The following is a 12188-nucleotide window of genomic DNA, read 5'->3' on the forward strand; positions in this document are numbered from 1 at the left end:
GACTCAGATTGCACTTGTGTGTTCATTACGACTTTCTAAACATCCTGGAGCGGTTGGTTTAATGGCTTAAATCCCAGGAAATGCTGATAGAATACAGAGTCAAATGAATGTTTGCTTTTCCTTTGAAAAGATTGTCCTTTGTGTCTCATTTCACCACAATTCAAGACCAGCAAGAACAGTGGGGGCTGTTGCTCAGGTTTGTACCCTTCTTACAGATGCGTGAGTGTGTTAGGTCTTTGCTGACTGGGCCATGAAGCAGGCACAGCAGTGCCTGTAAATGCACAGGTGATGTTGTAAAAGGTGTCTGCTGCAGAAGAAGAAGAGGATGAAGCTTTCTTTAGGAACCTGGAAGAATCCTTACAGACACAGGCCCGGGTACTCAAGACTGAATTTAACCACCTCATTATCTGCTGGGAGGGCAACATGGCTGGGTATAACTATTACAAGAGGTTTCTTCAATTGTTCAAAGGCAATTTGGGGATGGAGGTTGTCAACGAACTGACTAGGGAAGATGCTCTTTTGGACCTGCTACTCAAACACAGGGAAGAACTGGATGAGGATGTGAAGGCTGGAGGCAGCCTTGTCTACAGGGTCTACAAGACTGTGGAACTTAAGATTGTGAAGGAAGAGAGCAAGGCTAACATCAGAATTCAACCCCAAAACTCAGAAGAGCAAGGTTTTACCTGTTTGGGCAAGGCATACAAACACATTATCTGTGCATGTACAAATTGAATTAGGAAACAAAAATTTTCAGAAAATGGAAGCTATAAAAGGGCATAAATTCCACTGTCTGCTTTGTAGTCAGTGAAAATGCTGAGATTATCAACTGCATAATTACAAATATTTGAAAACTAGTGTTCATTTTTTCACTAAGAACTTAAAAATCTTGGACTTATCTTTGGTCTTCTTAACGTACGTAGAAAACAAGACTCTTGGTGACCAATATATAACCTCAGAAACACATGAAGGGTAGATGGAGTTGCAGAAAGTCAGGGCACAAAGGAACTACAGTAGCTATTTTTCCAGAGAACCACACCAGTCACATAAAGTTGTTTCAGATGTATGTGGTTTAAAACTAAAAGTTTTCATTTTACTGGGGGCTACAAGTCAGATGTAAAAAAAATAAGCAGCTACACAATTTAGAAAATAACAACTATACACATGTATCACATTTAAGCCTACAAGTGTGGGAGTGTGGCCAAGGGGGTCGACAAGCCCCATGGTTGGTGATACAAGGGGATGTAAATGAAAAAGTAGCCATCTGTGTCTGACTGACTCCTTTACTTCAAACTCTGTGCAGTCACAGAGGAGAGCAGAAAATCAATCATTTTTTTTCTTCTCGTTCTGGTCTTCATCTTCTCACATTTCCTGTCCCTCCATTTTAAATATGTTTGAATACTAAATGTCTGTTCAGTATACAGCATTCACTGTGAGCAACAATAATAGTATCTGTCAGATATACAGGGGATGAGCGATCAATCCACATCCATGCATATTCTGTGAAAAGAAAATATATGTACATATATATATATATATATCTATATCCATGAGATTTGCAATTCCACTGTAAGGAGAAAAAAAATATATAAAAAAAAATAAATCCTGAGACACTATATTTGAGGATTAGGAAGAGAAGCCACAGAAAAGTTAGAGATAGTGGATGAGGTTCTCCTGAGTGAAGGGGAGCGATTCTTCACCTGGACAGACCTCCATACAGAAGCACGCACTATGTACAAAAGAGGATCACTGAGTACAGAAATAAAAGTCTTTGCCCTTCTTGATTTCCCTTTCAAAAAAGGAAAATTAAAGAAAAACAATGTTGGTATTGTCTCAAAAAGTTACTGCTCCATGTCCTTTTTCATCTAGTGCTTCCTACATTCTAATCCCATTCAGAAGAACAAAAACTCAATGACAGAGAACTAGCTTGGGAGCTTGGGCATTTAATGCAGCTAGTTGTAAAAGAAGATTGTAAAAAGCCCGACAAATCCAGAAAAAAAAAAAGTGTTCTGTTTTGAGGTTACTTTTTCTCAGTTTCTGTGTAAACAAGACATACTAAACCTTCATTGTTCTTGTATGTTAGAACACCATATACATACATGTACTGACCAGATATGGCCAGCCATCCTATAGGTGTGAAGATAATATTCCTACAAAAAAATAATCAAAATGGATACCTAGGTAGATGAGAAAGACCCAAATTAGCCTTTTTGTTGAAAAGGATGCAATAGGAGGCGGTTTTGTAAGATATACAAGAATACTCATGGGAACAAGGCAGTATATCACGTCAAGCTGCAGAAAAAGGTTTTGGCTTGACATTGAAAAGTTCAAGAAGCGTACAAAGAAAGTCAAAAATCAATAGGTCCTTTGGTCAAGGAACTACACACAAACGTCAATGTCCACAAGTCAGTGAGGAAGAAGAGGGAGCTATGGAGGTCTGGGCCTGTGCCCTCCTCCTTTTTACACTTTGGGCATTCTTACTGAAGGAAGAGCTTCTGCAGGGACAGATACACCTAGAAACAGATATATTTCTAGTATTTGAAGGATTAACTGTAATTCTTAGGATTATTTTGTGGATAAGAAGTAACATTGATTGGTACTTGCAGACACAACAGAGCTTGGACACAGCAGCAAAATGAGGAAAAGAAATGGCCTGATACACAGTGTGTGCTGGATTACTGCAAGGTGAATGCTTTGCTTGGACACCTCCTGTGCTATTCAGTTAACCACTGTTAACAGAAGCTGGAACCCTGCTCTTCACTAAAGATGCTCAAAGGGGAAATTGGCCCTCCAATCTGGAGCTGCAGCAGGCTCCCTGGAATGGGATGGCCCCATGAAATCCTTCTTTGGTGTTCCAAAGAATCTGTAAGAAATGTCTTTTTTCTCAGGTAAGCTTATTCTTCAGTGTCCCTTTGTTCCAGAATGATTCCTGCTTGTGTCAAGGTACTTGGAGACAAATAGGGAAAGTGGCATGCAAAATTCTCGCTTATGGCTGTGGTTCCTATAGGCATTGCTTGAGTCTTCCTGATAAAGATGCTGACACAGAAGATACTCCAGAAATGTACCTTTATAAGCACAAGCAGCTACACTGAATCAGGTTTATTATTTTCAATTGACTGTTCAGATATTTTTCACAAACACAATCAAGTTGCCTTGCTCCTGTGGATCAGGACTAGTGGATTAGCAGCTTACTCTGAGATCTCCTGAGACAAGTCTTTCACTTCTGTCACTACATGGGAGAAGAGTTACATGAGAGTTAGCTTTGGTTTCCCCATTGTGGGTTCACGTTGCTCGAAGTTTGAAGACAGAAAGTCATAGTTCAGAGGATAATGTGCCATGTTCCTTGAAGTCCTTACTGTTCTCCCTGTTTTCTTTGGATATTTCCCCCATCTTTCATTTAGAAGAGCTAAAAAAATTACTTGTGAAATTAAAAAAAAAAAAAAAAAAAGGAATGAATAGAAAGAAGCAATACGCAGACTTGGAGACTTGGATGTCTCTAAGTAAGTCTTGGCTATTTGCAAAGAGTAAGATGCAAGTTACTCTTTTTTGAAATGTTTTTGTTTTATTTGTTCCACTCAGGACACATTACTAGGATGGGAAGAGGAGGAGGAAGGGGAAAAAAAGAGGAACACTATTTGATGGTATAAGTATGTGGGGCAGCAATGCCAGCCACGAACAGGGGACTCTCATCATGGAAAAATGAGACTCTTCCAGCTTGTTTTAAGAAATTCCTTCAGCTCCAAACAGAAACGGCCTCACCCCACCCCAGCAGCAGATTGGTGGAGGAGACCGTCCTGGGGTGTTGGTAGACCCACAGTGACTCTCTGCGGATATCTGAAGCTACTGCAAACGAGGGGCTGCCTGACACAGTTTAGAAGGAGGAGGAATATAGAGGGCAGTTTCCTGCCTGAGAGGGAATAGAGGAACTCGCCTGGAGGAGGCTCAGCTGCTCCCAGCTGCTCCTCTCCGCTCCCCTCACTATACACACCCCGGGCACCCAAAACCAGGGAGCAACCCCTCCCCACCAGGGATGCAGAAGCCTTCTTGATACAAGCAGTTCCGCGGAGTCTTTTTCCTGACACTTCTGAGGCTTTTTGGAGCAATTTTGATGAACCCGTTTTCCAGGTAGGCAGGATTTTCCTCTCCTTTTATAGCGTTTGCATGGCTATTGACGGTTTTCCAGCTGCAAACTGGAGCTTCTGAAATCCCAGCCCGTGCCCTTTTGGGTTGCACAGCAGTTGCTGCTGCCCAGGGACTCTCCAACAAGCTACTAATTTTTCAGGCACATTGTGTTTAGACAGTACCTGCTGTAAAACAATACTTATTTCCATGTGGCTTTCAACTTTTGGATATCTCGGGCACTTTTCCAAGTTCAGGAGTTTATTCGAGGTACAGGTCTTGTGAGCCACAGACTCTCAGCTGCCAGGGCCAGAAGTCTAGAAAATCTCTCTATGGTGACCTGTAGAACTGTTTTTTTTTTTTTTCCCTGGGACAATTTAGTTGAACTCACCAACTACAACTGGGTGAAGTGACTGCAGTGGTAGTGGCATGGTATTTTTCTGCAGCTGTGAAGCAGAGCAACTGATCTGCGATACGACTCCTCCTTGATTTTTGGATATTCGGAAACAAAGATACAGATTCCAGATTAGACTAACCTGTGATCTGTGTCTCCCGGTTAATGTGGTTTTCATCAGCACAAGCTCCTCTCTGTTCTGAAGGAGAACATTAGTTACTCCCAAGCTAGTTGGAGTGTGTGATGTTGTTGTGCTTGCTTCCTGGGTCTGCTACCTAAGGGGCTGTTTGTGGTGTCGGGGGTCTGCACAAGCACTGTAAATTGTGCTCAGTTCTGGTCGCAAGAGCTGGAGCTCCAGCGGTTCAGTCGCGGCTGCGGGTGCGGCTGCAATCACCAAGACGGTCCTGCAGAGGAGCCTGCTCTTACAGCCGGGTGGAGGCTGCCTCCTCCCAGCCTTCCTAGGGCGCTGGCCTTCTCTCTGCTTGCTTTCTCTTGTATATGTCCCGCTGTAATTGCAGTAAGAGAGCTGTAAAAGAGCTTAGACTACCTGCAGCTGTGGGGAGATCTTCCTAGTGGATGGCAGACCAGACACTAAAACTGTGGGACTCATTTGAGTGGATACTCTGACAAGTGCGTTTATTCCAAATGAGACGCAGTTCTTCTGGTTTTATTTTACTTAGCAAACATCCAAGAGGAACAAAACGCTGTCTGCACATATGGATAACTCCACGGGCACTGCCCACTGATCATGGCCATGAAAGAAATTGGGACTGAAGCAGAAGTTCAGTTTCAAACTTAATTCTGCATATGACATAATTAATACAATTCTTCCTTTCTTGAGAGAAAATCACTTTTTCTGTCCATAAACCAGCTCCTTGCAGACAGACAGAGTTAGCTTAGAGAGTGGAGCAATAAAATTCGTGTAAATATGGGAAAAATTTGCTCAGCTATAATAGGTGTTGTGGTTTTGAAGGAGAAATACACCATGCACCAAGAGGAACTTCAGAAATTTTAATGTGTAGAAGGCAGACCATGGCTCTGCCAGACACATGAGATGGCCTTTATAGAGCATTAAAATCTGATCTGTCTGATAATCTGCTGTGGGTGTGCAACTAAGTGAAAAGTAATTTGCACACTCAAAAGTCATTGCAAGTCATTTGTTTGCCATAATGTTGCATTTGATTCAGTTATTCAGGGTCAGAAGAGGAACCCACAAGTAGAGAACTCGGGACCTCATGCAAGACCACAATTCTTGCAGGGCTTTATCTAAATAACTGCATATATTTTTGCAATGATCTGATAACAGCCACATCTCCTGGGGTCTGAATGTGGGAGCAGCAAAGGCCTTGTTTGTTTCTGCTGAGCACCTGAGGTAACAGGTAGGAGCACAGCCCCTAATGCAGGGAGGATGGTGCAGCACAGCCTAATGCCCTCAAAATCTGTTCAGATGACCCCAAACCATTGCTTAAGATTCCCCGCGTTTTTCTTTCTCTTGGGGAAAGTGGTGCATCACTTAACAATACAAATACTGTCAGAAGAAGATTTCAAGAGAAATCCTTGTAAGGACGTGCTCCTACAATGTCATGGTCCTACTCTGACAGAGAGAGAAAAGAAGTCAAGGAGGAAGAGCATGCCCAGAACCAAGTATTCAGACATAAGGAGCTCCCAATTTGCATAACATTTTTTTTTTCAATGTTCAAAAATTTTCTTCAACATCCAGAAAATGTGAAATCTGAGATTCCCATCTGAGCATTTCACAACAGGAGGTGGGGCTTTGAGGAAAATGTCAAATGTTACGAGATTTGCAGTAGAACCGTCCTGATAGCACTCAGGAGGACAGAATAAGCAGCATTGCCTACCCCAGTTCTGGAGACCCCTCAGATGGGGAGAGAGGCTGTAGCAGCCTTGCCGCCCATGCTCCCAGTCACCGTTAATGGCATCACTGGGTGGGGAAGGACGGAGCATGCCGCAGCCCGTGTCCCCTGCTCACGCACAGCAGCTGGCACTGCTGGGGGAGCTGCGCTGAGCTGTGCCTGGCCCTCATATGGGCAAGGCAAGAAGGGGAGCCACAGGGGTGGCTGGAGGCACCGAGTGTTGGGCAGGGCAGCGCGTGCCGCGGGTGAAGGGCTGTGATCTCTAAGAAGGAGCCTGCATGTGATGGAGCGGAATAAAGGAGACTGTGTGCTACAGGACGACAAAGGAGTGAAGTGTGCCTGGTGTTTTGAGCTACATTTTTTCTGCCTCACATCTCTGTGTAGAGGCAAAGGCTACAGTACTTCATTGGTGAAGTCCAAAGTCCCAAGGGCTGTGGCCACAGGCAGCCCTGTGCCAGAGTTAGGCCTGGTTGTCCCCGCAATTTAGCTGCACCCTCCAGCTGCATGGTCCTGCCTGGAGAGCAGCTCTTCTGCACGGAGCCTTTCTCACCCACGCACACATGGCAGGAGGGAGGGAGGTGGTTAAACCGAGGATGCTGTGATCCATGAGTCAGACACTTGGCCAAAGCCTCCAGTACTCACAGCCTCTCCAAAAGCTGTCGTCTCCAGCTTCCTGAGCAGTCACTAAAGACTGGCTCTAAAATGGTGCTGTCTGAAGGCATGTCATGTCTTCCAGGAGATCAGGACCTCCTGAAGCTCTGCTTTGTGGGGAACGAACAAGATGGGGAAGGCCTGTAGTAAAGTTAGAGAGAGAAAGCTTGATCTTAACTAAAATACCCCCTTAGCATTAAAGTATTTTATCCTTACAGTACCTCTTCTGTTCCATGCAGCACAATGAAAATCAAGCTATGCTGACCTAAACGTGGACTTTATGAGGCCACAGTTGGGTCTCTTTGGAAACAGCTTTGTAACCTCTTTTGAGGGAAAAGAGAAGGACATGTTGCCAAAATTATTGACAGAGACATTTAGGTGCTAAGCTGGAGGCACATGAGAGGTCCCTTACCATCAGAGGGTTTTTCTTATCTGTGTCTGTGAAGCAACTCAAGTTGGTACTCCTTGAAGCTTTTGTATCTCTGTACCTCTTGTCCCCTCTCCAGGAGCTCTCCAAAGAGCATGGAAGTGTCTCCTTCCCCGATCTAAAATCCATCCTCAGCAATGGCTCTTGCAGGCTTGTTAGCATAAGCCTTAGCACAGGCCTTAGCAAGGAGGAAGGCTGTCTGTGTTGTAAGGATACTGGTGGCACTGATAGTAACTAGTCTTTCCAGCGTAAACGAGTTTGCAGAATCCTATGATGTGCTGCAGCTTTCAGTGTAAACTAGGATGGAGTGTGTCCAACCAGAGAATAACTGCTGACTAGCCTCATGGAGAGAGCTAAGGAAATGCTGGGGGAGCTGAGCTAACTGTAGTTGTCAGGTAATGCTGTTTTCCATGCAACTAAGCAGCGAAGCTGCATTGCTAACCTGCCCTCCCTAACCCTGCCTGAAATGTCAGCACAGCTCCACTCAGGGAGGATAAATGCACTGGGGGGCTATTCAAGCCTTGGACTTTTCCAAAGAGCTACACCCAGAAAAAAAAAAAAAAAAAAAAAGAACTTGTAAGGAAGAAGACTTCTTTCTGGACTGGACTGAAGCCTTCTTTTCATAACGGAGGTCACACATAGACCTTTTTGTCTGGTGTTGGGTTGACCACCAAGCAGAAAAGTAAGTATTGCAGTTCCTGGTCTGTGTGCTGTGAAGCTGACAAGCTAATTAGTACAATTGTCCTCTAGACATAAAACTGAGCATTGACTGTTCCTCCGTGTTCCTTACTGTCGGTAACTTTCACTTGGATTTTCTCTGTGAATATCGTTTCAAACCCTTGGCTCCTCTGAACACCTATATACATTCCCAAGAACTTTTCAGACTAGATCTCCAACTTTTCTGCTGCTTAGGTTATTGTAACCCTACAAAAAAAACTTCTCCCTTGTGCAGTTGGACATCAGAGGCCCAGTGATGTGTTGAATGCTGAAGCTGTGTTTTCCTTCTAATGTTTGCTTATTCACTCCCTTGTCCGTGGGTTCAAAGCGAGGGATTTTGTACCCTTTTGGTGCAGGCATCACCACACTCACATGACAAGTTGGAAGTGGAAAGGACCTGCTGCATGCCTTCACTTGTGGTCTGGCTGAACAGGTGAAGAAAGTGTGGATGGTTACATGCACAGGGGCCTAGGGTGACAGGATCTGCGTGATCACAGGCAGCTGGACATGCACCTGATAGGAACTGTGAAATCAGAAGATCCCAACACACTGTCCGCAGTTTCACCACCTGATCTTTTCCCTTAGACAGAGAAGGTCAAGCATTTCTAAATCATTTGCACTGTTTGCACCAGGAAATATTTGAATTGCTTAGCTTTCAAGTCTATATAAAAATCTACAGTAAGGGGCCCAGTGATGCATCACGGTGATAGAGAGGTCATATTTTTCACACAGAATTAACAAGAAGCATTGTCTGGCTTTATGTTTTCCTGTCAGAGCTAAGAGTTGGTATATTGTCTTTAACATGTAACTTGTGTTTTCCTGCAGGCATCTAAACACCCAGAGGAACTGCTGAGATGTTCCGACAAGCCTTTTTTTCCACTCTTCTTTGTTTGACTCTAGTTTCTCTCCATGCTCAGTTGGATGAGGAGCCTGTTGCCTCCTGTACAGGTATTAACTGAATAATTTGGGTGTCCATCTCCTTTGTAGGCAGCAATCTTAAAGCAACGGCCATGCTCAGCTGTAGAGCCTGCTCACAAGGAATTGACATTGGCACGTTATACTTCTCCTGCCCCTTTTGCACTACTGGGCAACACCCTGGAGCAGTCATCTGTCTTTCTGTAGGGAACACTGTCCTGCACTGAAACTCCCATTTCTGATCTTGAGTGCAGTGCAGAGAAGTAGAAGAGCTGAGCTCTGCCAGTGGTGGCTTCTCCCAGCTGATGCAGTGCTAAATACCGATGAGTCTTCAGAACTCAGATATATTTCTAATGTCAGAAAACAGACTGTTTTGAATTTTACAATTTCAGCACTTCCTAGCTGCAATGTGGAAGAGATGATTTAGGCATCCAGACAGACATTTACCAAAAAAAAAAGAAAAAAGACAGTGTTTTCAAGATTGATTCAGTAATGAGCAGATCTGAAGTCCTTCACATTGGAGTCTTCTGACCTGAACACAGATACTGGTAGTGGTAGATGGGACTTGTGCTTTTTCCTGTATCTCATTTATATGTCTCACTGTAATCCTTTTGAAAATGTTTTTAAAGCAGAGAGTGCAACCAGCAACTTAGCGGGCAGGGCATTCATCTATAGTCCAGGAGAGCAAAAGTCATGTCCCTGCTCTTCTTAGTTCAAAACTGGCATTTAGTCTTCAGTGTCCTCATTTCCTCCAGTCTAGGTAGAAATAACTCCTGATTAGAGTTGCAGCACCCTTGGAGGAAGCTGAACCTCATGCCTTGTGCTGTTGTTTGCTCTCTTCACAACTCTATTTGCTCTAATCTCCTCGGTCCAGCTTTCTGGGGAATAATGAAGGGGGTACAGCATTGCATAAACTGCTGTGACAAATTCTGAAAAATTGTCTCCATGCAGAAAAGACGGACTGCCCCATCAGTGTGTACTTCATCATTGACACCTCAGAGAGTATTGCTCTGCAGACTGTGCCAATCCAGAGCCTTGTGGATCAAATAAAGCAGTTCATCCCTCAGTTCATTGAAAAACTGGAGAATGAGGTCTACCAGAACCAAGTCTCCATCACTTGGATGTTTGGAGGACTTCATTACTCAGATGTGGTGGAAATTTACAGCCCTTTAACAAGAAGCAAAGACATATACCTCACCAAGCTGCGTGCTATTCAGTACCTTGGCCGGGGCACCTTCACGGACTGTGCTATCTCCAACATGACACAGCAGTTCCAGAGCCAGACGGCCCGTGATGTGAAGTTTGCGGTAGTCATCACTGATGGCCACGTCACTGGCAGTCCCTGTGGGGGAATGAAGATGCAAGCTGAGAGGGCGCGAGACATGGGGATCAAGCTCTTTGTCGTGGCCCCCAGTGAGAACGTCTATGAGCAGGGACTTCGGGAGATTGCCAGCCCGCCGCACGACCTGTACCGCAGCAACTACAGCATCACACAGAAAAATGCCCTGAACATCGACGAGAACACTATTGAGAGGATAATCAAAGCGATGGTGAGGGACACTGACCTGTGCTGCCCCAGGAGCAGAATGTAATGGGGGATCCACCAGAGAGGGGTGACAAGAATGGAGGCATCGGTGGGGTGGGTCAACTCATGGTGAGGCTCTAGAGAGCTCCTCCACCAAGGAAAATTGTTTTGCTTCTCTTCCTTTTTTTTATGTCCTTTCAACACCAAGGGGTCAAATGGGGTCTTGAGCATATATGTTTTCTCTGGCTAGGTGCCTAACCGGGGCACCTTGTTTTGTCTCTGCTCCCCTAGGCAGGATCCATCCAAGTCCTGGCTGCTGCTCAAGCCAGACCTGTGCCCCACCTAGGGGCACATGGAGGAAGGGGCAGCACTGGGACCTGTGAGGCTCCCTGAGCCTCCTGCCCACTGCTGGAGTGGTCCCTGGGGCCCCATTTGTGAGGCGCTACCAATGGGGGACTCTGCTCAGGATATGTTTAAAGCTGTAGGACTGTAATCACCTCCTTTCCCCTACCGTCAACCGTCACACGCATTGCCAAGGGTTTGATGCAGTTGTTCTCTCAGAGCTGACTGCCTTAACTGATTCTGTTCATCCTGTTTTCTCCTTTACAGAAACATGAAGCCTATGCTGAGGTGAGTGAGCAGCATCTGCATGCCATTTCATAGTTTTAGTTGCCTTGCTTGCTAACGAAGACCAGCTTGTACTCCAAAGGAGTGGGCCTGGTTTTACACTGAGCTGCGCGGAATGGGGCTCTGCCCACTTGGGGACTGGTGTGGAGCATGGGCACCTATCCCTTTACCCAGTAGTTGAAACGGCATGCTGGACTGTTCACTTTCTACCTTTCCCTCACCTGTGATTTCCCTCATGGCAATGAATACAAGTCTATTGAAGAGACTCATTTCATTATGTTGTATTTGAAGGCATGTTTTATAGGTGTTCTGCAAACTAGAGTTCCTGCCCAGCCATGTGGACAGGAGAGGAGTGTGCAGAGTGGCGCTCCCAAGGGCATGCATGTGCCCTGGTAGCCCCAGAAGAGCAAGCCCACAATCCCATGGCTGACACTTAGCAAGTCCTGTTCTTTGAGCTTGAACCCAGAGCCAAATCCGTAACGAATGTGCTTGTGGCAACTTCTAACATGGGGGTAGATTTTTTCAATGTGCTTTTTGCTGCCTCAGCTCTGACCCAGCTGGAGCCTGTGGTAGCTTTTACTGCTGCAGTCAGGGGGAGAGGCGTGGAGAGTGCACGCTCTGAGTGGAGGCTGGCTGAGAACGTGCAGCAGAAGGCATGTTGCAGCACAGTGGCTACACTTCGTGTTTAATTTGGTGTATTTCAGTGCTACAAGATGAGCTGCCTGGAGATCGCAGGTCCTCCTGGTCCCAAGGGACTCCGAGGGCAGAAGGTAGGTTACTCTGACCCGTTGGAAGAATAATACCAGTGACCGTTGCAGACACTGCAGAGCCCCTTACATCTCACCTCAAGTGAGCACAGACAGGTCTCAGACCTCAGATATAGCTCCCACATGGGAAATAGTTGCCCGGCATCTGACTTGGACCTGGGAGACTGCAGGGCCG

The 12188-nt window shown here is 45.4% G+C and overlaps 1 protein-coding gene across 2 annotated transcripts in view; it reads left to right on the top strand.

The window, feature by feature from the left end:
• Positions 1 to 3870: 3870 nt before the first annotated feature.
• Positions 3871 to 12188, top strand: part of COL6A2 (collagen type VI alpha 2 chain) — a 29205-nt gene continuing 20887 nt past the window's right edge. Inside the window, exons 1-5 of one of the 2 annotated variants that reach the window (XM_013201984.3) lie at positions 3871 to 4122; positions 9005 to 9127; positions 10046 to 10644; positions 11229 to 11249; positions 11951 to 12016. In XM_013201984.3, the coding sequence (XP_013057438.1) occupies positions 9034 to 9127; positions 10046 to 10644; positions 11229 to 11249; positions 11951 to 12016 (780 nt within the window). In that variant the 5' untranslated portion in view covers positions 3871 to 4122; positions 9005 to 9033. The remainder of the gene's footprint in view (positions 4123 to 9004; positions 9128 to 10045; positions 10645 to 11228; positions 11250 to 11950; positions 12017 to 12188) is intronic. The other variant, XM_048055555.2, reaches the window with a different exon arrangement.

Source organism: Anser cygnoides, chromosome 6 (assembly GCF_040182565.1).
Source record: "Anser cygnoides isolate HZ-2024a breed goose chromosome 6, Taihu_goose_T2T_genome, whole genome shotgun sequence".
Taxonomy (NCBI): domain Eukaryota; kingdom Metazoa; phylum Chordata; class Aves; order Anseriformes; family Anatidae; genus Anser; species Anser cygnoides.